The sequence below is a fragment of the Falco rusticolus genome, chromosome 4 (assembly GCF_015220075.1).
Source record: "Falco rusticolus isolate bFalRus1 chromosome 4, bFalRus1.pri, whole genome shotgun sequence".
Classification (NCBI taxonomy): Eukaryota; Metazoa; Chordata; class Aves; order Falconiformes; family Falconidae; genus Falco; species Falco rusticolus.
In genome coordinates, this window is record NC_051190.1 from 70,107,723 (window position 1) to 70,134,560 (window position 26,838).

A 26,838-nucleotide genomic window follows, 5' to 3' on the forward strand; every position below is an offset into this window, starting at 1 on the left:
CGTAAGATGGAGTCTGCTGGCCTTTGAAGATGCCACTCCTGTTTCATTGGCAGCAGAAGGAACCAAAAATTTTTAGTTTCAAGTTACAGGACTAATATCTAGGCAGCTACATGTTTTTCAAGGCATTCTGACATTTAAATGGTTTAAATGTCTAGCAAGAGTTTTGAAGTACCGAAGTGCCTTGCTCCCAGACTGGCCCATGCTTATTCTGGCTGATTTTCAGCACTACTGAAGATACCCAATGCAGGAAGCTAATTATTCCAAAGCTTCCTGAAATCTGTAGTGCCCTCTTTACATGCTTACAGCTCTTTAACAATTACCAAGAGAACCTGCACTGATTAAACCGTAGCCTTGGTGTTTTTGTTGATTGAGAGGAATCCAGGGTTGTATAACTCAGACTTAACTATTAAGTGCAGAAAATAGCCCTTCACTCACTCTCAGGTGTTATGAGGATAACCACATGAAAAGCTTGCAAGGCACTCTAATCTGTGCTAACAGAGCCACATGCACCCAAGGCAGAAGGTTTTGATGCACCATGAAGTACAGATTGCAATATTGGAAATTCAGCTGAACTGCCCACAGCCCTCAGCTGTGTTAAGACCTTCCTCTAGATGTACAGGCAGGACACTGATGGCAGGACATGTCTCACGCAACAACAAATACGGTAAATTAAGAAAACATCAAAGATCACACCAGATGACAACTGCTTCATTTTTGTTACCGAACGTTCAAGACCTCTTCTGGATATAGCGCACCCCAAACGTACATGAGCACTGTAAATCCACTGCATGCATACATTCATGCTCATCTGATGTACAAGATCTTTACGATCAATTATAGCTGAACGAATGAATGACATATAGTCCTGGTGAGGAAGGGGCAGCTGGAGAAAGCAGCTTCTCCCTCATCTGTGCCTTTATTTTCAAGCTGTCAGAAATTTGTAGGAGTAATTCCACTGCCAGTAGCTTACAGTCTATTTGATTAAATCCATGTCTCCATCAGCCTCCCCATCAACAGAGCCCACAAGGAGTTATCATGTAATAGTTCAGATCCAAATGAGTTGCTGCAGTTTCCCACCCCAGCATGAGGACTGAACCCGAATTACCCTAGGCCACCTGTCCCTGATCACCACTGCAATGTACAGTAGAGGGATTTATCCCTTATTTGTAATCTTTTGTCTGCAGCCTTGTTGTTTGGGTGGGGCTGCACCTGTTCATGCCAAGTGGGAATCCCTTAATTACGGCTGTGGGGCTGGGCAGTGAGAGCTGGCTCTGCGCACTGGCACACAAAGGCTTAGGGGAATGCGTGTGAATTCATTGCCCTCTTTATGCCATGCCAACATTCATTGCAAATCCTCTGCGGGTCTTCACGGCTCAGCTCCTTCATTCCCAGGGCTTCTGCCTGGTTTTTCACACACTGGATTGTCCTTTCTTTAGAGGGCAGAGATGCTGCCTCCCTATGTTGTGGATTCTTGGAGTCCACAATTGTTCAGGAATAGCAATTGAGGGGCAAGAATACATTTTAAGGTATACTTTTGGCTGTAGCGTCACCAGGTCCTTCCTGCTATCAGACATAAATTGAGTTTACTTGGGGAACATATTCCCATTGCTTTGAAGTGTCATGTTAGCAACGATAGCTTGAGCCACAAAGGCACCCGGGTTATACACTCTAGTGCATCCTCAGAGACGATGTGACCCCAGTCTCTTCCCTCACTAACCCCCGTTTCCTGCTGAAGCTGCTCACCTCCGTGAGTGCCTCATTCCCTCCCTCCCCTGCCCGAGACTCGCCTCTGCCCTTGACACCTCAGCTCCGGGAGCCTGGAGTCACTGGCTTTTGTTCCCCCTTCTCCCTCCTTTCCCAAGCTTTGCCCCTCTTCAAGCCACACGTTACTGTCTCCCACCCAAACGCCTGCAGAGAAGACACAGATGGCACGGCCGGTCTCCCCGTTTTAACTCCGGAGGCCAACGCCACAGAGACCGTTCAAGGATAGAAGTAAATGCGTGCCTAGACCTCGCACCCCTGGGCTGAAGCGTGACCTGTTCATAAGGAAACTACGGTGTACCTGCCTGCCAAAATCGACCGAGATTCTGCTGAACATGAACACAGGCATCCCCAAAACTCACAACGCAACAATTCCACCTTTTTCCAGCTCCCCAGCTCCTGCCAGTTTTGGTGATTCCTCACGGGAGAAGCCGGCGCGCACCGCGCGGGCCCGGCCTCGGAGCTCTGCCGCCATCTTGTGACGCCGCGCGGAACGGCGCGGCAGGGGCGGCCCTGGGATGGCGCTGCCGCTGCCGCCGGGCGCCCGGCGGGGGGGCTTGGCGGGCGGCCCCGGCGCGGCGCTGGGCGGGCAGGCGGCGGGCGGGCACACCGGGCCGCCGGGGGACACCCATCGGTGCTGGCCGGCCGCTGCCGTGGCCATTCCCCGCCGTTCCACAGCGCAGCACACCGGCGCAGGCTAACCCCCCCACCGAAAAACCGGGCTCGCCAAGGCGCGGCAGTGCCTGAAACATTGCGATATGACTAAAACAGCCCTGAAAACGGTGGAAATTTCCTTTCTTGCTAGTTCTCGCTAATAACGGCACTTCCCATTTGCTGTGCTGCTGCCTCAGTGGCTTGTGGGTTCCTGGCTGCGGCCCAGGCAGGTGGAAGTTCTTCGGCCCATATTGTTTCAGTGTGGAGGCTGAAGCTGGTACCAGATAGTGAATGTTGAGTCCCGCCATGAACAACTCCTGTGAAAAGAACGAAAAGGGGGGCTATCCAGTGCTCCCTTCATCTTGCTGCTGCAGAGCACGGCACCTGTGCACCCCTCTGCTCCCCTTGGCCGCAGGCGGGTGAGGACCCAACATCCATACCTCCTTTGAACCTTGTATAATAGCTGTGAGGATAACCAGGGTTGAGAGCCAGCTGTTGGTGAGTTTATATGACAAATGAGAGGTTCAGATAGAAGATTGATAGCAATTAGATTGCCACCTGCTATCGCTTTAATCCATATCCTGGATTTTTAATTGTTAAGAGCGGAGGCTGTTGGCACATGCGTACGTAAGGGCCATCTTAAAAGGCACAAAGCGGTAAGATTGCACCCCAGTCATCATGAGTAGGGCTGCCCATTTTTTTAGTTGTAGCCTCTGCTGTGTATTTCAGTGTCATTTTTAAACAGTTTCATCCTGAGCTTTCTAGGACTTCTGTACACTATACTTCCATCCATGATTTTATTTATTTACTTATTTTTGCAAATGTGGTCGATTTCATTTTAGGCTTGGCCAGCTTTTTCCACTTTGGCTTCCTGACAACCTTCTGCTGTCAAGTGGCCTGCATTCATTTGCATTGTGTCTGATTTTCAGCAGGTCCCTATCTGAGGCCCATTTCTCCTGGCTGTTACCCAGGTAAGCAGACCCACTGCAGTCAGAGTGATAATAGCTGTCAGTAATTGGTACTTCCATAGGTCTGTAGGGTCATGGCTTGCTTCTTCCCCTGCTTTGGGTAGTGCTTATCTGCTTTCAAGTCACGCTTCATCAGAAAAAGAGAACGAGAAGAATTTTGAAAGGTTTGCTATCAGTTTCCACAAAGGGATATGCCTGGGAGAAACATGTTGATTTTGTTGGAGAGACACACAAAATAGACTACGATTTGCATAAAGAGCTACTGAGAGAGGGGAACTGAATAAGAGGTCGAGGGAAGGGTTTTCACTGACTTCAAAGAGCATTGGATCAGATCCATACAGAGCATCTGCAACTTCCTTTGATGCACTAGCAAACTGGAGATAACAAGCCTCTTTTCTCCATACGTGCCCTACCTGAGGCATTATGTGGAGAAACACTTTGAGACTGGCAATGGCACAATCCAGTCTTAGAAGAGAAAGTGGGTCTATATAATCTGTTTTGGGAGAAGCTGTTTTTTCTAGGTGATCTAAGGTTGCAGCAGGTTTGAAAGCAAACATACTCTAGAGGTCACTGCAAGGCAGCCATTTCAGCCGCTTCATGTTCTGAGGGAAAATTGTCAAAATATTCTGGAATATTCAAGTAAATAATAAAAAAAAAAGTATTCTGAGGTGAGTCTGAGTAGTCACTGTCCATCCCTGTCCAAAACCACCCAACCATATGCCATACCTCCACAGAGCAGGATACCTTGCTCAGACAGAATGTCACCCCCTTCATGCTGCATCTTCCACTTCATATTCCCACCTACTCCCTATACCACACCTCACTCCGTGAGGTCTTCCTACTGTGGAGTAGCCCAACCTCATCATCCTGTCTGCATCACATCTCCTCAAAACACACAAGCTTCCCCCACTCCATGGTCCCAACAAACAGTCTCGTTTGTTCTTCTCCAGCCAGAAGAACGGTTATGATAACAGGTAGGTCCCTGAAGCCATTGCTATGGTTGCCACAGGCTGGGAAGTCATCACAAGCACAGCTGAACACCTCTGATCTGCTGTGGTTATCTGTGGAGAGGTGCTTAATGAGCTTAGTTAAGTACTACGGCATGGGCAGAGTGGAGCAGTTTTACTGTGTCTCTTTGCAGCCGTTCGTTTGCTATTTCTGTTTTGAGCAATGTTTTTTTGTTGGAAGTTTCTGCCTATTCTTGAGGCAGGTATAGAGCAAGAAGGTGAAATCTTGCAGAAAAGAAGATGAATTGGCACAGGGCTAGTAGAAATAAGAATAGCAACAGACCAAAATAATAAGCCATCATAAGCATTTCTACAGATGGCCCTTTTCATCCATGGATGTCAAACGTCAGAAATATGGAGTTTCTTTCACCTATTGCTTAAGTGCTGTCGCTGCTGAATTAGGACAGAGAAGCTGTTCATTGCTCAAGGAATGACGCCTTGCAATTTAGGGTGTGAGTGGCTAACTCAAACTGTAAGACAAGGCTGTATTTAGAGTCTAGAGTTGTCCAGGCCACTGCCTTACAAAAAGAGCCATGGATCTTTAACATCAAGTGGTCAGGCCCTCAGTTTGACGTCTCAGCTGATAAAACAGGAAAGGTGAAAGCAGGGGCAGAACCAATCTTTTAACAGCTGGCTATAGGAGAAGACAAATTTGTAAACTGAAAGAGGGACAAAGGAAAAACATTTACCCCCTGCTTTTAATAGAGATTCATTCATAAAAGTAAAGTGAAGGCTACAAGGTCATAGAAAGTTACATGTGATCCAGTTTTGGAAAATGCCCTTCTTACAGACCAAGCCCAGAGGCAGAGGCTGTTTGGGCTATTGCCAAAGAGAAGTGCTATGGAGGCCCTTTTTTTCTGTCTCTGGGGGCCTGAGGAAACTCCAGCTAGACATATAGTACATGACAAGGTTTAATGACCTTTGCTCATAATGGACCCAAGTGTGAATACCCAAGTGCATTCAGGAGAGGCCCAGGACTAAGAGGTAATGTAAAGCCTGAAATAGGGAGGGAACATTTTCTGGATTGGGGATAGGGTCATTCCTGGGGCAGTGAATGTGTGAGGGTTCATTTTGCACCTGGTATTCTCATTAACAGGTCAATCTCCTGAACTTCCCAAACATGAGCACCTGCTTTTAGCTCTGCTCAGATCCTAGCCCTTCACAAGGCTTTCTCCTTCAGTAATCCAAGAAAATGCATAGGCGTCCCATGGCTCTGTCAGAACTGTCTGCAAGAGACTGTTGCGCCATGGAGCACTGATCTCAGCTCCCTCATTCCTGAGAGCTCACAACTAGCTCTTTAGCTGGCATCATGTATGTGCTTTCAGTCCACCAGCTGTGTCCTCATCCTTCAGTGCTGACTCCTTCTGGAAGGAAAACACTCATTCTTGTAGTCTCTCTGACTTCAGCACCTTCCTCTGTGTTGCCTTTGCCTCCTTCCTAACAGTTGTGCAAAATACTTTGCTATTCTTTCTTGTTCCTTCCTCCTATCATAAAATGTCTGTATCCATCTTCTGAGCTTCTAAAAATGACACCTGAGCAAAGATGACCTGGCTGTGGTCCACATTTCTGCTTCCCATGCATCAGTGATGTGGCAGGTCAGCACAGTTTCTGTTTCCAGAACTAAGCAGGCTACTTGAGCATCTTTGATGACTCTTATTTTCTTTTTCCTGATTTCTGTGGCAGCTCCTCTGTCCCTGACAAGTTTTTCTGGAAGTTACTTTGTAAATGCTGTCAAACTGTGTGTGCAAAGGAGGTGAGCTGGATGAGCACAGCTGATGTGCTCTCTGCCAGCCTCCCCAGAGCCTGCAGGCCAGATCCCCCCAGTCACCTTCAGCATGTTCAGGTTGCTGCTGACTCAGATGTGGGCGCAGGACTGTGTGTTTGATATCTCGCTGGCACCAAGGGAAGCAGACTGAGGGTATGGAACTGGGAGAGTTCAGGCACAAGGTGAGAGTGAGTGCAGTCAAGAAAGCCAGAACCCAGGGGATTTTACAAAAGGATTTCTGCGAAGGAGAGAGGAGGGATACCACAGAGCAAAGAAAAAAACCCCAAACTAACAAAAGATAAGACAGTAAAAAGGAGTGCAATAATGGGCATGAATTTCTCTTTCTTCTGCCCCATGGCAAGATGCCAATCCTTTCCACACACATTCCGCAGTGCTACTAAAACCAGTCCCCATGGGCACACCTGCCTTGAGACAAATTCTTTTAGTCTTGAAAAATTCTGGGCACTTCTTCAATAAAGGGCTTTGCTTTTAAACTACTTTGCCTCTGTGAATTTTGGCAGCAGCTCACACTTGGAGAGCTTTCGAGAACCCTTTCTGTAATCAGATTTCTCTGCCCTGCCCCGGGGGACTGTGGGCGAGTCACTTCCCACAGCTGTCCCTCAGCTTCCTATTCTGTGACATGTAGCTCACCACTACCTCAGAGGCTTGAATGTAAAAAGCTGTGAAATCCACGAGGCTGATGGGATGCTGAGCATTATATGACATGCTGAGAGGGTAGTGTTACCACAGCTCATCGCTTGGGTGTAGCAGGAGGTGGGACAGGCACAGGAGCATGGTTTAAAACATTTCCCTGCCCAGTGCGAGAAATGGAGAAGTTGTGGAGTGAATGGAAGAGGAGGCAGTTCAGTTGTGTGATGACAGGACTAATTTCTTCTACACAGTAGGACCAAGACTGAAGATCAGAAAATACTTAGGAGTACTAAGCTAAGTCCTCACCAATCAGAAAAAAAACAAACCCGAAGTGAGACTTTTTCAGTTCCTTCTCACGCAGCCTGCCTCCTGATTCAACCTCATGCTGGAGATGTTCTGGGATGGCAAAATCCTATTTTTGCTCAGGGAAAAGTCTCCCTTCTTCCTTCCTTGTTCTGACTGGAGTCAAGACTAGGTTTTCAACAAGTTTAAAAGAGAATCCAACTGATTTGCAGTGTGGCGCAACAGAAAAGAGCATCGCTACAGTTCTGTGGATGCATGGCTAAAATAATGGGCATTATGATTTCTGGTGAAAGGAGTGTGAAGCTGCTAGTAATATAAGAGTAACCTGCTCCTTCTTTCCTATCTTCTCTCTGCGCTTACAAAAAACCCATGCTGCCTCCCAAGCAAAGAAGTTACTGGCAGCAAGCTGTCTTCTGTCATTTCTACCTAAAGCTATCCTGGAACATGAAGAATGTCGGTTCATTTTAGACTGTGTGGCAATACATAGCGCAGCCAGAGAATACAGTGGGCTAATTCCTAACCAAGCCCGTATCACCTTTGCTCTGAGAAAGAGGTCAAGTGTTGCTCTCTATGTGCCAAAGTTGCCCTAGTTGGCTTAGTTTTGGTTTTAATACCGTAGCTGGAAAAGCACATGTTAATTTTACCTTCTTTCTTTCAATAATTCACCCCTGCAAACAATCGAGTACCAAAATAAGTTTTAGAAAAAGCAAGGTCTGAAGATCTGGACATTGTTAGGAGCCATGCACAATCTAATTCTGGCTTTGCTGCAAATTTAATTTGTAGTCTTGAGCAAGTCAATTAAATTCTTCTCATCAAGTCTTCCCTCAGTAAAATTGAGAATAATTACTTGCCTTGTAGAGATGCTAAAAAGACTAAGGAAATCTTTAAATAGTTTATTTAAGATGTTAAAATCTCTTAAGAATTCTATAGAAACCTCAATTAGGGTTTATGAAAAGGTTATTTAAAAACACAATAGGATAAAAAGAATCATCATTGAAACTAACTAATGAAATAACAGTGTTGAAAAACTTCTCAGATGTGAAGGATAGAACATAAATCTGTAGTTGCTTGGCACAGTATATTCAGCTCAGAGAAGCAACTGCTTTTTATTCCCTATGGTGGAACAAAGTCAGTGCAGATACATGAGGAAATTCTTGTAGCCTATGATACTCTTTAACAGTGTCTTCCATTATTATTGGACTTTATTATTCTTGACCTTATAACACTTTGGGCCTTTAGCTGGGATCTCTCCTGGTGTGGATGGTAGCATAGACACAGAAGATAATGATGTTTCCTGCCCCAAAGAACTTATGGTCAGAGGTGCTGAATGTCCAGTAGTTTACATCATGTGGGGATGACACCATAAATGTCAACAGCTGTGTTTTTAGACATAAAATTAGTTCATGTAAATGCATCATCATGGGTGGTAAGCTCAAATACATGATGAGAAATGTCACATGGATTCCCCTGGCAGATGCATGAAACACAAGGTAACAGTGGTGTCATTACGGCAGGCGTAACTGTCAGAGTACACCAGATAGCTCTTGCTCTACGTGCATACTGAGCGATGTGAGGCCAGGAGGAGGCAGGGTAACTAAGCAGCCTTGCAGAGTCTTAGACGATCTCCTCATTGATTTTTGTGGGCCAAGATAAAGCAGAAATGTATTTGATGAAAATGTGACCTTACATTTACACAGGCAGACATTACTAGCAGAGCACAGGCCAGTACCATCGGAGTGTCTGAGACAAAACACAAGGTGGGATCAAGCTGTGATGGATCTTAAAAGTGAAAAATAGCTGTCTGAGCTGATATATAGAGGATAAAAAGCTAGCTTAGCTCAAGAGATAATTAATTTATTCCCAAATGAACATGGTCCTTCCCCCCGATCTTGCACTGTAAGACGAACAATAGAAAAGAAGGCTGTCAAATAGGCCGTTTTAACCCATTTGATCCATATAATTTTTCACGAGTGATAATGTTATAAGAAGATGGATCGGTTAAGAGACTTCTGCCTTATCCCCACCACACTACTCGAGACTGCTGTGCAACCAGTTCCAGCCACTATCTGATACAGCAGAGAAAGTAAGAGTCAAACATTGCTAAAAAACCAAAACAACCAACCATCAGAAGAACTAATTCAAGAAGCTCATACCCATTTTGTCCACTCAGTCCTCCCATACCTACCCCACTCCCTTTTCTCTGCTCAATCCTGCATCATTCATTTGTATTTTTAATAGAAGAAGTGCAAACTACCCACAGTGGGGAGGGCTGGGAGTGATAAAATATTCCAAGTTGATTATTGGTCATACTTGCAAAACAAAACTATTTCCCCTTTTCACCTACTGATACATACACGTGGGTATACACAGACACCTGAACACTTTTAGATTTACAAAGAATTGTTAAGGGGCAGGATAGTCAAATACCTCTCAGTATGCTACTCCAAACTTCAGCCACGCTGAAAGGTGATGTGCCATTACTCTGATTTTACACACATGGCGAAAGCCAAACCTTCCTCTTTTCCCCATTTTCATTTGAATAACCAGAACAAGATTGCTTAACTGGGTGTCTGGGTTCTCCAGGACAGCAGAGTGGTGCTTTATGCCGTTTGCTTGGTGACATATTGCTGTAGTCAGGCCAGGTGCTGTCCTTGAAGTTATGAGTGTGTTCATATGATTACATATCTGTAATTAACACTGCGCAAGCCGAACTGGGGCCTTACCAGGCTCTTTCTTCAGGTCATCCTGCTGCATAAGTGAGGAGGCACCAGCTGTTGCTTAGCCTAAATGTCCATTTGTATACAGTGATGTTTACAGGTGTAAAACAAATACACTGTCTGCTCAGGCAAGCTTCCTCTGTCAGTAATAGTTACCAACTTGCCAGTTGACCAAGAGCTGGTCTCCACCAACCATGTACATACGACGTACTAAACTGAATGTGGTTTGCACACAAATCTGTGTGTGGACACTTGTTTTGTCAGCTCCATGGTCTGTTTTGTTTGCATGGCATTCGGTCTGATCTGTAGACGGTGTCAGCGAGACCTGGTATTTGATCTGTGGGGACAGGTAACGTAGAGGAGTTATAGAGGACTGTATGAAAAATTTATTTGTAAAAAGGTTGTAATGATTGTTAAAAACATAAGGTATGAAATGTTAAAAAAAGGGGGGGGGGAAGTGTAGAGGAATAGGTTAGCCAACTGTGGGTTGGCTTCAAAGGTGGCGAGTTGGCTGATGTAGATGAGGTGCAGGTGTGCCTGGTTCTGTTGAGTGGTTGAGAGCCAATGAAGAGAGAGCAGCTGAGGAAGAGACAAGAGAAGAGAGAGCGTGCCCTGGATGAGACAAGGAGAAGGTAGTAGAGGGACTGTATGAAAAGTGTGCTGGTATGAGGTGGTGAAAGACATTGTTGTGGCTTGATAGTTTGCAGAGTGCTGCGACAAGGTAAGGAGCAGGTATTTTGCCAGTTCTCTTCCTACTTGCTGAGATTTGCAGAAATGAGGAGCATTTTGATTTGGTATCCTAGCTAAAAGTCCTCATACTTAGGTAGGTGCTGGCTTCTTCACTAGCACCTGGCTGAACACAGGAGCCCAGCTGGGGACACCTAGTCATGCTCCTTTCTGAGACAACCCTCTCCTGATGGGAAAGGTGAGGAGATGGAGAGGGCTGCCTGACTGAAGAATACCTGTGAGGGTCCAGCCCCCTTTCCTGTAGGTGTGTGATAGATTTTAAGAAAAAAAAAACCCCGAACAGTGAATGAAAGTGTATCAGGATAGGGGATTCGGAGCATGTGAGGATGGTGATTTCTGTATGACCTGTGAAGACTTGTGGTTAGAGCTCTGAGCAGGCTGAGCACGTGCCTCCTGGTCAGAGCTGGCAGGCGATAGCAGTAGGTGGTGCAAGGGCATATATGCCAGGCAGAGCATGATGCAACACAGGCACAGCAGGCAGCATGCTGCTGCCGTTTACTGACACCTCTGAAGACAGTGTGACCGTCGCCATCTACAACACCAGATAAAACCAGTAGCAGCAAGTGTCTGCTTCATTTGTGCTGTTTCACATCTCTGGTGGCCTTTGTGCCATTCTGGTTTAACTTGGCTGTAGTGAACACTGTCTTCATATGGTATTTTTTAAAGTTAGACGATTGCAGAATTCTCCGTAGAAAGTACAGGAGAATGAAAAACTTCAGAGCTCCAAGACAGAGGGAGCAAAAGTAAATTCAGTGCAATAGAAGTCCATTTTCCGAAGACATTAAACAGTTTTAAGACTATGCTAGTAAACGAACACATCCTTTTTATTACTGAGGCAACCAAAGTGGGGAGAATGGAAACAGCCTGTTATAGGTAAAGCCAAATGAGATGTTGCCTAGTAACTCTCAGCAGGGAAGCATTTAAACCCAGCCAGTTTAGTGAAGCTGATGTTCTGACTCAGAGATTACTTTCTTTGGAAAAAAATCTGAAAGCAGGAAAGCTCAGTTTAGCAAATATACGATTTATTTTCCTGCTACAGCAAGCAATGGTGACAATGCTTGGGAAAATACAGAACTACTTACAAACTTGTACAAGGAAGAACAGACCAAGCCTGTTTTCAGTGAAAGCATGACTTTACTGAACATGTTTTTTGATGCTGATTCCACACCTCCCACCCCCCCAATACAGTAAATTTCACATTCATTTTTTATTTCCAGATTCTGAAATACACAAGTGATAACAGAATTCTGGAGACATTACACAGATTGTTACAATATTATCATACTATTTCTTTCAGAGGAAGTTTGTAGAGTAAATCCTACTTCATCCTTGCTATTGGACACGGAACCAAAGTAACTGATTTAAAAGAAAGACTTCATATTTCCACTAGTTCTCTTGCTTGGAATAGTTTTAAATAGGCCCTCCTTCAGGACTTTGCTTTTATGGATTCACAGAAAAGTCACTTGTCTTGGCTAAAGGTCTCTCACATCAGGGGATGCCCCCCCCCCCCCCCCCCTTTATTTGGAGATTCATATTATTTTTGCTTCCCTTTAGAAGGATATGATGATTTTACAGAAGTGAAAGCTCTGGCATGATCAGTCATGTACATCTGTATTCCTGGGTGCCACAACTACTGTTCAGCATAGGCAAAGTCACATTCAGGAGAGCACTTCATTTCAGCAGCCTCAGTACAGCTAATGACGATAGTTATGAATGTGAAATATTGCATAGATTTATTGTATTTTTTTAAAATTAAAAACCCAATAGATGAACACTTATATCACGCTAACCATGAAAAGGCTGACTGCCAAAGAGTTACCACAAAAATATGTATTTTATCAACACTCATAATAGCTGGAAAGCAAAGCTGCAATGGCATGAGTACTAACATTTGAGTTCTGTAGCAAAAGTGTGAGAGTTTTTTGCAAGCCTGTTGTACGAGCAGTGAAAGGATGTTCTGTAAGCCAGTGATCCATTTCTCACTGGCCAGAGCCTAGTCTGAAGATTAATGAAACACTGTTGATACGGAACCTCTGCCCAGAAGGTGCGGGACCATCATCAAACACATGGCCTAGATGGGCATCACACTGCAACAGAAATTATGTGCCATTACTACCGTTGCAATTATGGACCAAGATTATGCTGGTACCTACTGTGTTATCCTGAATTAGGAAACTTGTATGATGAATTCACTGTTGAGTTGTGTGGTGGTGTGACACAGGGACTCCTGGGGAGAAACTAGAAATACATCCTGGAATAACCACCTCTGGGTGAATATCTGCCCCCAAATAAGGAGATTGCAGAAGACAAAGTCAAAAGGTACTAGTGCTAGAAGGTACAGGAAATAAATGGGAGGGTCTAGACATCTCAATATATAACGAAAATTTCAAGTTAATTGAGACGGTCACTGTAGGCCTTTCTCACAGGTCAGCTGAGGATTCCCCCCCCCCCCCAAATTGCTGATGGGGGGGCAAAAAAATTAGACTCAATAGCTATCAGTGGTTCATTACAAAATTGGAAGGTTGTCTTTAGCTGGGGTTTTGAAAGGTGATTGCTGGATATCGCGGCAAACATGAACCCTGCCATGATAATGGACTGTAGTGAACGCTTGTTGTGTTTGCAGATAATACCTAGTTCTGCTAGAAGTGGCTGCAAGCACACTGAAGGACAGTATTAGCAATCTTAAGAGTCTGGAGAAACAGACACCCACAAAAAAGCTTAAGACACAATTCATTAAACTCAGTTGCATACTTTTATACCTTAATAGAAGTAATAAACAGCACAGATTTAGGGTAGGGAAGAAATGGTTAGGGGTGGCAGTTCTTTAGAAAAGGACTTGGATATTACAGCAGGTCCCCAAACAAATACGGGTCATAGGCTGTGGAAAGGTAAAGATGTAAGGACGGGAACAGTATCTATAATGCATCTAAAAAGCCTCTAGTCTCTGATGCTAGGCCCAGCTGCAGCACTATGTCCAGCTTTGCACTGTACTTCAAGAAGGAAAAGGATCAATTGGAAGGAGTGTAAAATAGAGCAACAAGACAATCAGTGCACAAAAACCATGACACAAAAAGAAACAGCTGAAGGAACTGGCCTTTTTAATCTAGAAAAGAGATGACTGAGGGAGTCAAAATAGCTACCCAAAACAGAAAGGTGGCTTCTGTGAAGGAAGAGAACCTGCAGAAGACAGCTGTGAAAGTGTGGGGCACAACCACTGCCATGCAGGTCAAATACTAATGAGCTTCAATGGCTGCAAAGCAAACATTGCTTTCCCCAGTGTCTAACCAACAGCAGGAAGGCATGAAGGTTACAGGTCATTAGGCAGTAAGGCTGTGGTGTCTCCACCACTGCATATTTTAAGAACAGCTTCAGCACATTTTGCACGACTGAATGAGGAAGAACTGCCCCTGTGATGGGGCAAATGCGTGGACTGAATCTCAATCCCTTCTACTGTCAGTTGTCACATCCTGCAGTTCACCTGAGGTCCTCTGAATAAATTTTCGGTCTGAAGTCCAGCCCTTGCCTATACTTACACAACTATCCTCGCATGTCACATAATTTTCTTCACCCCAAAGGGACTGCCTCTGTGATACTTCAGACTCTACTCATGTGGTCCATGCTGGGTGAGACAGAATGGTTCCAGTGACACCCTAATTCTCACTGCTGCATTTAGGTAGGTTCATTCATGGGCACAGAGAAAACTTACTTGTTAGGATTTGGGTCTTTGGGTATCACCTCCAAAATAAACATACCTGTTTGCAGACTACTTCAGTTCTAGTTGATCCCAATGAGTTATCTGGTCGGCTCATGATATTGGTGTTGCTTTCATCTCTGTCACAAGTACAATGAGCCTCTGAAAATGATGACCATCCAGTCCCAGAATTATACTTCTTTTCTGAGCTATAGTGGAAAACAGATCTTCTTGCTAATTAACAACAGAGATGTTACAAAAAAAGCCTGGTTTTATTAAGAACATCAGCATTTCCCCCCCATCCCTGTCTTGTACTACTATTAATAATATCTGGCACAGTAGAAGTTTTCTCACTGGCATCAAACTGTGCTGGAAGCTCTTCCCCGAAGGAAATTCTTGATCAGCCCACAACAGAAGCATTTGCCTCACCGTTTCTATTTCACTGACAGGTTGGCATTTTTTAAAGCTTGAAAAAGGGGTTTTCAAACAACCGAGCACATTGTTTAGCTGAATTACCCCTGCTAAGTTGCAGTTTGAAACCTGGCCCAATACAGCACAGCCTCAGACAGCAAAGTTTACAAGAAGAAATGAAGTATGGAAAATGGCTGGCTTGGCTCACTGGACCAGGCTTATGCCTGATGATGGCTTCAGCTTGCAGTCAGCCATTAAACCGGTTTGGAAAATCAAATAGAGCCTTGCTCAAACCATCAATCAACCAATGACAAATCCTCGCAGCACAAAGATCTATTTTTTCCCAATAGATAATTGCAGACATCAGAAACAGTACGACAGAATGTCAGCTTGTGGGTGCCTCCTGTTAACATCCACGATTACCAGTTCTGTTTAGCAGCATGTTAAACCCTAGAGCATATTTGAAAATAAGATTAGAAAAAATTTTGGGATTTAGCATACAGAAACGAGGTAATCCCTCCTACTTAAAGTTGTGCAAGCTTTGATAGATATGGGTACTTTTCTGACCTAGTGTGAGTTAGAGTGAGAAATGAAGACAGACTCATGCTCTACTAGGATAAGTGGTCTGGAGACCCACCGCAACCATTTCCTCCTGATTTCCCACGTTTCATCCCATTTTCACAAACCCAATGCTCTTACTGGCATCTAGTGGTTGATGGAGACAGCAACACCAGCAGCAGCCTTTCTGTGATTAAGATTAGTCCATACATAATTTAAAGCAAAATATTTAATATATATCATGTATATTTTGGTGGGATATTAAGACAGCTAAGAAAAGTCTGAAAAAACTTACTTGCAGTGCCTTTTAGAAAGGCAAGGCAAACGAGCTGGGCAAAAGGCTTAAAAAAATCCAACCCAAAGAACAGTGCATGCTTCAGCATGCATGTTATAATTAACTGTACAGGGCTTGAGCAAGGCAACTGTGGAAATAAGAGAGAATTTGTAAACACAGAATGACCAAAGGCTCATTTCTGGGTGGGCTGTTGTTCAGTCCTTTAGATCAGTCCACAAAGATCCATGAGAAATGCTCTCCTACCTCCTCCCCTCTGTAAAACTGGGGAAAAATAGGACACAGCGCAGAAGCAGGCTGCACCAAAGCAAATGCAGTTTGCAGACTCAGCGTTTGTACAAGCAGGTATTTAGGGCTCCAGGCCTATTTACTTCCAGTCAAAGAGGGCTCCCTGCCTTCCCTGTTACAAAACCACGCGAACACTGTGCCTACCAGCCACAGAATCCCGAAGAATAACCTTAGGGAACACAAATGTTCGTGTCTGTACATGTCCATGCATGACTTCTGAGTTTCCCTGACATACTCGTGCTCTTTCTTTTTTATTTTAAAAACTTCTCAGTCAGAACTCTTCATTTTTTTTGACACAGGGATCCTTCTGCTTATTCCTACATAGATATGAGGATCCTCTCTGAAACCCTGTAAAGGAAGGTCTTTAATGCTGTGTGGGTTTTGCATCTGACCCTGACTGACTCCATCCTGTACATGCTGCTCAAAATACTTAAGTTTATTGTAGATGTTTTCCACTGCTAAAGGATTAATCTTTTGAGCTGTTAAACTAACTCTCAACAGAAATGGTCTCTGTGTGGTTTTACTAACAGTAATATCACTTGGATTCCCTAATAGAAACATTTTAGTACCCAAAAATATTGCTGTTCAAGATCATATTAGTCCTTTGAAGTATTTCACCACTTAACTTATGGATAAATGGACTTTCCCTAAACATATGCGTTAGATTAGCCTTCGACACACCATTCCTCCAGCACATGTCATTTACTTTGATCCCTATTTCAGTCGTCCTGGATGTAATCCAGATAATTCTAAAAAGTGCTTTTTGCTGTATGAATCTCAGCTGTAGGTTTATGGTTCGCTGAAGGTTTGAGATTTCATTAAAGCACCACAATTTGCTATCTATAAAGGTTAGGGGTTTGTTCCACATATTTCCATCTCTTTCAAATTAATATTTGGTAGCAGAAGGTAATAAATTCTGGTATAAATGTATACAAACACATATACTTTGAAAGAAAGGAGGAAATGCTTCATGTTTACCTGTAGCTAATAATCTAATGCATTTGAGAAAGAAAGGACATTTTTAATGCACTAGGAAATAAACATGATGAATGAAGTTTCTTACCAAATACCATATTTTCCTCTCATTTTTAGTGTCCTCCACAATGCAATGCATTCATGAAAAATATATTTTCAGGCCATTTTGAACACTGAATCATTTTCAATTTTCTTAAAAGGTTTTTTTTCTGTATTTCCCTGTGTTAGTCTGTAAGACCGAGCATTATTTTATGCTTTAAACAAAAGTACCTATATTGTCTGAGAGCTGGCTACTGCAAAAACCAGCATGACTGGTTATATTGTTGTTTTGTTATTAGTTTAGCAGCAGAAGCAATTGCCTCCAGTGCTCATCTCTCTTCATGTTGGCCTGTCAATATCTATTGTCTGATATAAAGGATGCCTGAAGTAAAGGAACATTTTAAGGAACTCTCCCATAGCTTAGCAATTTAAAAATTCTCTGATTTATCTGAATTTTCCAGATGTATTTTTAGGTTTTGTATTTGTCTTCGGATCATTCTGCAATGCTACATTAGCTTCTGAAATAAATTTATTTAAATGTCTTTATTAGCAAACCTCTACAGAAAAAGATGCATTTACGCCAACGTTCATTTGCCTAACAATAGTTTTCTATACTTGGCCAAAGGAAAACTGTTCACAGTTATCAGCCTCCAATTTTACCATTTAATTGCTTAGTTTAGGTTTATTTTTAACAGCCGTTACACTTCCCCGCCCCTTCTTACTATCCAGCTCTCTTGTTTCTCAGCTTCCCACGTTGAAGTTCTGATCTGTGATGCATCCTTTAAAGTCTTCATAAAAATGGGCATGTTAGCTGTATTCCATTGAACTCTCAGTTGGGAATAAATAAAGGCTGTTTTCTAGATCAAAAATATGAGGAACTGTCTTTTCTGGTTCAGTTACAGAGAACAGAACACCCTCTGCACATCCTACTCTGAGGCACTCTGTTTCCTTTTACTTAGACTTTAATGAAGTTGCAAAATATATAGTATTGTAAAAAGCACAGAGGTTAATAGCACAGTCATTTGCAGCCAGGTTTTAAAAAGTAGATGTAACGAAAAAGACAAAAATTGTGGAATTTAATTTAGGGAACAAGAAGGGGGTGGGGGTGAAGAGGAGCTCTTGCCTCCAGTAGGAGGGACCCAGCACTAAGAACATACCAGCCGCTAGACTAAGGCAGACCAAAGGTCTCTCCAGCCCAGGAGCATGCGTGGCAGAAGGTGACTGGAAGGGCGCAAGAACAGAGCAAACATACGGCGATACTCATGTACAAATACATGTATTCTGTGGCAGCTTGTGGCTTAGGGACCTCTTAATTATTGTCAACCAAAAATGACAGTGTGTGTGGCAGGAAAAAGAGGCAGACCTTAACATAGCAACTACTGTTTGCTGGCCACTGGAGACCCTCATACGCTCAAGAAAAGGGCAAACCATGAACCTGTATCACCACAGGTGTCCTGGGAATCTTATACATAGCACTCTAGCACCAAAGGATTGTTCTTCTGACCTTCCCTTTCCATTCCTCTCACGAAGAGACGCTGCCCCTCCTGCTGCCACAGTTAGGACCTTTTAAGGATGCTGTGAAATCTAAAGGATGTTACCTAAACAGTGGGGCACTGAAGCACACACAGCAGTATATTCCTGATTCCGTGTTATTCAGATAGATCCCACTAAATGGCTTTTAAAAAAGGAAGGGAAAAAAAAAAAAAGAGAAGTTAATAATGCAGGTCTTTAAAAGCTCACCATCTGGAACAAGCATGTAGGAATCAGATTCAAACCAGGAGAAAAACCATAAAAAGAAGGCTTCACAGGGGGGCTTTGAAGAACAAACATTAGCAGCCTAAAGAAATGAAGGGGAGGATGCTTTTGGATTAATAGTGAAGACTACCTACTGCCCCCAGAAACTTTGAGACCAGGCAGATGCATAAATCATCCAGGTACCAGGGCTGGAGTCGTGACCTCCAAGGCACTTGTGAAATGTGGAGGATCCCAAAGACTGGGGCTCCGCTATGGAGTGCCACAACTTCAAAGTGGCTCTACAGAGAGACTCTCCTCCTCCCTGCATGGTCTGGAATTGGGATTCTTATTTTACATATAAGGATTTGGGCACAGTTCCCATCACTTAATCCCATAGTACATGCTCCGTGCGTGCCAAAGCCCTGGCTCTGGGCTAAGGATGCTGGCATTCCACCCACAACGCTATGTGGCCTCCATCAAAGAAGGAAGCAAAGTGCAGGGACAAGGTGGGTGGATGATCTGGCACGAAAGGGACAACTCAGCTCCTGAATGGAGTGCTGTGTATGAGATTTCCATGGATAATCTACATACGGTCAAAAAAAGGAGACTACAGGACAAAAAAATGATCTTCTTCTCTGGATAGGGGCTTCCACTACTGCCACACAGAAGGCTGAGCTGGCAGTAAAGTATTCCAGGGGAAATAATAAAAAAAAATAATAAAAAAGAATGCAGATAGTTTTTTCATATGCAAATCAGTCTGGGTCAGAACACAATCCATGCAGTTCAGTGTGTTGAGTCTAACTTTCATCCACAAGAAGGCAGGGGAAAACCTTTGAAGCAACTGCGTGCTGACAGCTCCCCAGAGCAGGTTTTCCTCTGCCCAGCAGGCAGAGCAGGTAGCTTAGTCTTGGGCAGCATTAGCACTTTTGCTTAGCGGTTCAGTTTCTTTTTCTCTTGTAACATAAAATTGCTCTGGAGTAAGTTTTTTTCCCAGTTTATAGCAACAGTTGCTTCAGCTTGTTTAGTCAGAGAGCTCCTGTCTTCTGTTAGGTATAGAAAAACAATCTGTGTTATTTTTAACACCATTTTAACTTAGACTCTGTTGATGCTTTCCATTATGACCTCAATTCTCCTGAAGTTTCTATGGGTATGGACAGAGCACAGGAGGAGTGTTCAGGGACATAAGAGCAGGGGCAAGTGCAGGACTTTGCATCTGCTTTCCATTCCGCGTGCTACATACGGAGAACAGCTCCAGCACACCACTTGGGAAGGCTCTGAGTGGAAACAGGCACCTACAACCCAAGGTACCATCCGCTCTCCCAGGACAGCCCTCTGTTCTGGCTTGGAATAACTGCTGGTGCTCCTGCCTCGTCCCTGGGTATCACTGAAAGGTTTGGCAGGTTGCCTCTTGGAAACTTTCAGAAACCAGAAGTAATGCTCATTTGTGGGCTATTAAAGACTAGTGACTTCCACAGGGCCTCAGGGAAGCGCGGTGCTAAGCAGGGTTACTGAGAGAAAGCAACACCAACAGCCCAAGAGAACTGAGGCCGTAGTTCATTGAGGGACATACAAGAGAGCAGAAGTCACCTGTCATGGTGCAAAGCCCCAGCAGCGCTTCTTACGGGTCAGTACGCACCATGCAGAACATTTATGGTGGTATATATTAATATTAATTAATAGATCGGCTGAAAAAAAGATGAGTAAAATAGCTTAATTCCTTCCTAACCAAAAAGTCCGAGGTGGGGAATGGATTCATCTCTTGCAATGCAGTGGTGATATTGGGGAAAAGGAAAAAAAAAAGGAATTTGAAAATTACAGTTTAACCCCAAAAACTATAGTTTAGCCTGCTAGTTCAAGAGCAATACCTACAGCGGGCTGACATAGCCCTTTCCAACTGGCTAGAGGACACTGGGGATGGGGATGCCCTCCTGCCCTCCCCCTGCCCCCCTCTCCTCATGCTCTGGGTGGGGGGATACATGTGCTGCTGTGGGCAGCGTGGGTGCAGCCATGGCTACTCCACGGTGGGGAGCAGAGGAGGAGGCAGCTCCTGAGCATCCTCTGGAGCAGGCAAACTGCCGTATCGGTGGGGTGGGACTGGGGGGGCCGCAGCTGGCGTCTCCCCCAGTCCCACCCCACCAGGTTGCACATCCAATGTATGCATTCAGCCTAAATAATTGCACTTTAGCAAAGCACCTGATTAACACAGAGATGCAGCATTAGCAGGAAAGGTTTCAATCACTTCTTACCGAGAAGCAAAGAGGGATCGGCTTAAAAACTGAACGATGGCTGCAGCTGTAAATATGACAAGATCCTGTCGAGGCATTTGCCTGCAGCCATTACAGGCTGTTTTTAAGGAGAACGATCTGCATGCAAAAGCACTCTTGCTCTTCTAAAGGCATGCTGTAGGCATTGCTCTTAGTTGTATTGATTGAGTAATTGCAAAGGCAACCTGCTAGCTAAGTGGCTGCCTGTTTACACGGTGTGATTTGCAGTCACAGCTGCTTTGGCTTGGCCTACAAATATACCTGTAATAGGACACGTGTTTTAAGTTTGGCCTCCTGCCCTTAAAAGGTAGACCTAAACACAAGTTACTTTGCCAGGTTAAGCCTTAATGCTGTTGTCTGCTTGTTTCCCAGTAGCTCCATTTCTGATTTGGAATTAGTTAGTTCATCTTTACGCAACAATGTGGAAGGAACTGTTTTGAGTGCATCAGACAACAAAACTAATAATGGTGTTTAACACAAAATGATTCTGTTTAGTCTAATTCTTCTCGCTTAATTTTAAAATTAATGCTAAAAAACAGTGTTGTGTGATCAGTCCTGTATATACACACTCTTATTGAACCATCCTCGTGTCTAAGGGTGAGTTCAATGGCAGCTGAGGACATCCAACACAAGGTATGATTGGTACCATGGCTGTAATCAAATCCTCTGCTCGGATTCACGAAGCTGTGCACCGAAAGACAGATAGCAGCAAGGCTCATAGATGATTGCCTTTGCTGTCTGCGGCAGCAGGGGAGGGGGGGGCACACAGCTGATTAATGGCTTTGTCCTATATAATAAGACACGGTGGAGTGAAGCCAGAGTACCTTGATAAAAATCCTGGAGATACGATACCTGTGAGTCCTCAGGACGATGATTCAGGATGGTAGGAGAGCAGTGCTGCTGGACAGGGAGGAGAGGGCTTTGTGGGGGCTTTCGGTGCTGGCAGAGGGCAATGTCTGTGCTGTGGGCAGAAGGACAAGATTTCCCCATGTTCAGCCATTTTGGGAAGTGAAGATCAAAGATCTTTCCAAACCCCTTCTAGCTTACCCCTATGGCATTTTATATCAATCATTTAGTCACAGTTTAGGAGGGAATTGGAACATATTAATGAGCCTTTGGAGAGGAGAGACCTGATTTGACACTCCCCCAGTTCTGGCAAATGGTTTAGGGCTGCAAAGTGGTGGCAGATGATGGTGTCACTCTTGGGGCTCACTGCCGCTGTCTCTGGCTCAACCGTGGAAGAGAGGCATTTCCCTCCTGTTCCTGGCCTTGATCTCAGGCAGCGTTTGCTGCTGAGGACAGGTAATCAATGGAGTTCTCCCTGAAGTATCTGGGAAATGAAGGAGGGTGAGAGGAAGTGATTAGTCCTGAAGCTTGCATGTTTTAATGTAATTGACATTGATTTAACTGCGGCTTTTTTTAAAGACAAAACTTAATAAAATATGAACTGTCGATGTCTTCCTTGCAGCTCCCTGTTACTGATGCTATCCCAAAATGCAGCAGTTTAAAGGCAGCGGGAACTGAACCAACACATGCCCATTGCTGTGGCACCTTCCTCCAGCTCTGGAGAAGGGGAGAAGGTGCCTGGGACATGCACCCAGGGGAGCAGAAGGAGCAGAAGGCGTTAGGCTCATCAGCCCTAGCCTTGTCATCCTCTCTGTTATCCGGTTTATTGCAAGCTGCTCCTTGATTAAAATGAGTGCTGTGGTGGAAGAGACAGATCCCATTCATCCCAATGGTCATGATCTCCACTTGAGGAGATCTCCACCTCCATTTTTCCCTCCAACAGAAGCCTGTCCTGCAATCCTCCAAACCGGCGTGACAGGTCTTCCTCAAGCGGAAAACAACCACCCCAGCTGGAGGTATTTCATTTTTCAGCTCTTCAGTGCTGAAAAACCAAATCATTGTCCTGTCATGCCTGTAATATTGCCTCCCATGGTTACAGCACATACCAAGCTTCGTAGCTAGGCAGAGAACTGGCCTGCATTTCTCCCCATAGACTGTTATAAAAGCCAATTAGGCTGTTACTTAATTTTCCTCCTTTTTTTCTCCCTTATGCACAAAGGGAAGCAGTTAAAAGTCTCCCCTAGCTACACTATGTAAATTTCCAAGAAAATTCTTCCTGAATTGTAATTCAGTGGGTTTATTGTTAAAAATGTCACCTGACTCCAGCACATGCACAAGCTGCATCCAGGGAAGGGTCAATCATCAAAAGCGCAATGTCTTATTAGATGTGTGTAGATGGGGGAGAAGCTCCTCAGCTCCTCCTGTAGTGTTACTTTGCGCCGAGGTGGCAGCAGCAGCATGTGTGTAGGCGGGTGAAGGCGAGAGTAGGAGGGAAGCAGTCACGGTCCAGACTATCCTGCTAATATTTATTTGGGCTCTAACCATTTCCCAGCCCAGGCTCTGTCTTGACTGACAGCTTTGGGGACAAGCAGAGCATCACATAATGCCTACGCTGGCAGATACTGAGCAGTCAGCCAGGAAGCAGAAATCAAATGAGCCCTGTTCAAATTCAAACCTCTGCTTAAGCAGCTTTTGTTAGCAAAGCCCCTTGCCATTACTACATACGGAAGAAAAGAGAAATAGTGCTGTTTTTATTTTATATGCATCTGTATGCCATCAGCATTCCTCTGCTCATTTTGTCATACCTAATGTATGTCCCCTCCTATGGGTTGTTCCTGTTGAAACATATGGGAGCTCAGCGTACAAGAATTTGGCTTGGACCTGTCATATGTAGTGGTACTGTGTGCCCAGGTCCCTGGAGAACAAAAAAAAGGGGACCAACATGAGCACTTTGGTGGGTAGGTTGTATCTGTGGTGGGCTTCATTTTCCCCACAGAAATCTTCACTGCTTTTGTAGGAGATGATTGCAGGAACTCCACATCCTTCCTCAGCACAGTCTTCCCTCTCCTCTAACAGACTTGACACAACTCCACAGCTAGTTTCTAGTCACTCAGATGTGATGAAACTCTGAGCTGCTGGTATATGGAGATACTGTTTCCACATGGAAATGCTATCCAAAGATATGCAGTAATGCTCTAGGGCTGAATTCCAATGATGAAAGGGATTTCAGCAAAAATTATTAGTATCAGAAGTGCCAGAGCATCTTGGAAAAGGGTATTGCTGGTTTCCAGAGGCACAGAACGACTGAACGCAGATCTGAACCTCCCTGAAGCTGACCCACAGATTCTGCCGAGTTTCATTCATGGAGTGGCCTGATGTGATTCAGGTCAAAGACATAATCAGAAATAATGAACACACAACTTCTTGCCTTATTTGCTTTACAGTTTAATCTCTCTCTTTGCTATAGGATAAGCTATAGGGTACCTAATTATTTTGACCTCTGTTTTTAGAAAAAAATAGGTCATATTTGTGGACTAGCTTAAGCAGGAGCCTTCTGCTGGAGTTTGAATAGAATAGAAATAGAATAGAATAGAATAGTTCCAGTTGGAAGGGACTTGCAGGTTTGGTCCACTGAGACAAATGCTTTGAGTTGGATTAGACCAAATGTCCTCCACAGGTCCTGTCCAGCAGAAATTATTCTAGGATTCTACATGCTTTGAGAAATTTCTTGCAAAATGAGTGAAGACATGAACTCAAAGCGAAATGGATATTTTGCAGTCACTCCTTGAAAGAAAAATCTACTCTGCAATCAGGCCACCTGTTCAGCTAAATTCCATCCACTCTGAAAAGTAGACACACGCTCTGGGATGGAGTGAGTGCATCTGCAGGGGCAGCTATTGGGAAGCCACAACTCCAGGCTACTTCCCTGGACTGCCCCGTGCGCCCCTTATATCGTACTACCCACGTTGCTTGAGCCACATAGACAGTAGTAATAGGTTCCCCAAACTTGTGTGTGATTTCTGATCTCTTGTACCTCAAGGTAGTGAAGAACTGGGATGGTTCTTCTTCCACCCAGTACCCAAAGCCTGAACAAAGCATTGAATGGACAGATATTTGGCAGCAATTGCCATAGCAGCAGCTTTCTGTAGGTTATCTTAATGGATTTATCACGCTGAACTAAGCCCTGACCATCTGTTCTATCCTCTAATTACAAATGCAGAAAAAGCTAATTCACGATTGTATCATAAAAAAGTAAAATATAAATGATTTAAGAGTAGGGTATGTCATGCTTCACACTCTGATTGGGGTAAATTGCTCTCCCTTCAATAGACTGATAACAGAGTTTGCCACTTTCCCAGCAAACAGGAATTCCTGAGAAGTAGGGCTCACCAGAACAGGTTTTATTCCCGCTCATTCATCTTAGATGTAATTTTAAATTTGCCATTCGTGTAAGTGCAGTTATGAACTTTCTTTCCTTCTCTCTTAGATGAGCCCCAGTAGGTTTATTTTTAATGCACTTTCTGATCAGGGAAAGCACAAAATCACGCTCCTTAAAAATGCCCCCCAAACTCTGCATTTCCTCCATCGCACTTTTGCTGTGATGCAGGCATGTCTGGTAGAGTCGCCCACTGGTTTTGTGCCAGTAACTCATCTTCACGGCAGTGCTCTTAGTTTAGGAGATGGGCAGAAACTGGGGGGCTGAGTGTGCATGCCTTGCTTCTTATGAATGACCTTACGTTCTTTTGTACTGCCAGTGCCTGAGCCACCAGCAGCGGGAATGGGTTAGCTGAGAGTTCAAGTTCTGATTCACTTGTGTTCTGTGGGTAAGGACTCCTGGCAGTGTCTGTCCTCTGGAAACCTTATACTAAAAAATGGATGCAGTTGAACAAGTTACCTTAAGGGGCCAAGAAGTACTGTCTTGGTCCTCTGTATTTTTTATGGGCTACATCCTCCTGCCAGCAGCACCTCTTCCTGCTGTGAGGCTTTGTGCGCTGGGTCTGCAGCAGCTTCAGTGGAGCTTTCAGCAGCCCCAAAGCTGTGATCCAGCTCACAGGGGAGTGTGATGGGGCACCCGAACACATGGCCAGCTCCCTGCAAGAGATACCTGCCTTGTGGCCGGAGAAGGAGGCTGTACTTGCTTCTTAATTTCAGTCAGGTAAGAATTACAGAGTAATGAGCAGGACTGGTGGTAAAGTAGGTGAATAGTGAAGTGGGGGGAAACATCTCAAAATAAATCTGGCATCTGGGTTTTTGGAGGCTTTTTAGGTGTGTCCCCCCCTCAGTTATCTAAAACCAGATTGTGATTTTCTCAGATGCATATGTTATTTGAAAAATAAGAAACACGTAGTAAGATGGAAGCAGTGCAAGAGACCACTCTAATTCCAAAAATTGCCTGAGGGAGTTGCAGGTGTACAGTGTGCAGTTCTGCTTTGCCTAGCATGACTTGCCTGTCTTAAACTCATTCTTTAGCAGTACTTCAAGATTTGGCTATGATCCTTGGTCTCCAGCATGCTCCCAAGTTATCTGTTGGAAAAACTAGCATTCTGTTCTCAAGGCATGAGCTGGTTTTCCATTTCATGGAAGTGGAGCGCCCGGTGGCAGTCTGGCCAGCACACCCCACTCCCACAGGAACAGGAGTTGGAGTTTCCTTTCCAAGGCCCAACTGAGCAACTCTGGGCTGAGCAAAAACTCCTACTCCAGCTTCACGTGATATAAGGACTGACTAGATCTGCAAGGACTACTACCTCTACGGGAACTTTAGGTTAGGAGCCTTTTAAAAGACAGAGTGTACTGAGTTGATGCTGCTGCTATGAATGTTTTGGTCTGTATTTGCTATGTAGGAAGAGGGTAGAAAGGATCAGAGCAGGCTCTAGGTTTTACAGAGACCTCGTTTCCACAGCATACTGCCATTCATCTCGCAGGGAAAAATACTGGTAGAGCAGGTATTGCTAGCATGTTTGTTAGCATGTTTTAATTTTCCAGTGGCAAGCAAAGACACCTTCCCAGCATACCTGATGTTCAGTGGCATTTCAGTACCAAAACCCAGCACAGACCTGACCGAAATCTGTGCTCCTGTTTACTACTGTATTTCTGTGGTCAGCAAATACACAGCAAGTGGCAACAGCACACTAAATTGGTGGTGGCCCGTTTCTTATCCCTCCTCTAT

At 44.4% G+C, this 26,838-nt stretch overlaps 1 protein-coding gene across 1 annotated transcript; it reads right to left on the reverse strand.

The window, feature by feature from the left end:
• Positions 1-12,552: 12,552 nt before the first annotated feature.
• MSRB2 (methionine sulfoxide reductase B2) lies at positions 12,553-19,647 on the reverse strand. Its single transcript, XM_037383833.1, is given in 5 exon segments — positions 12,553-12,660; positions 14,326-14,473; positions 18,426-18,502; positions 19,484-19,551; positions 19,554-19,647. Coding segments are annotated over 5 exon segments (495 nt in total).
• Between the last annotated feature and the right edge of the window lie 7,191 nt (positions 19,648-26,838).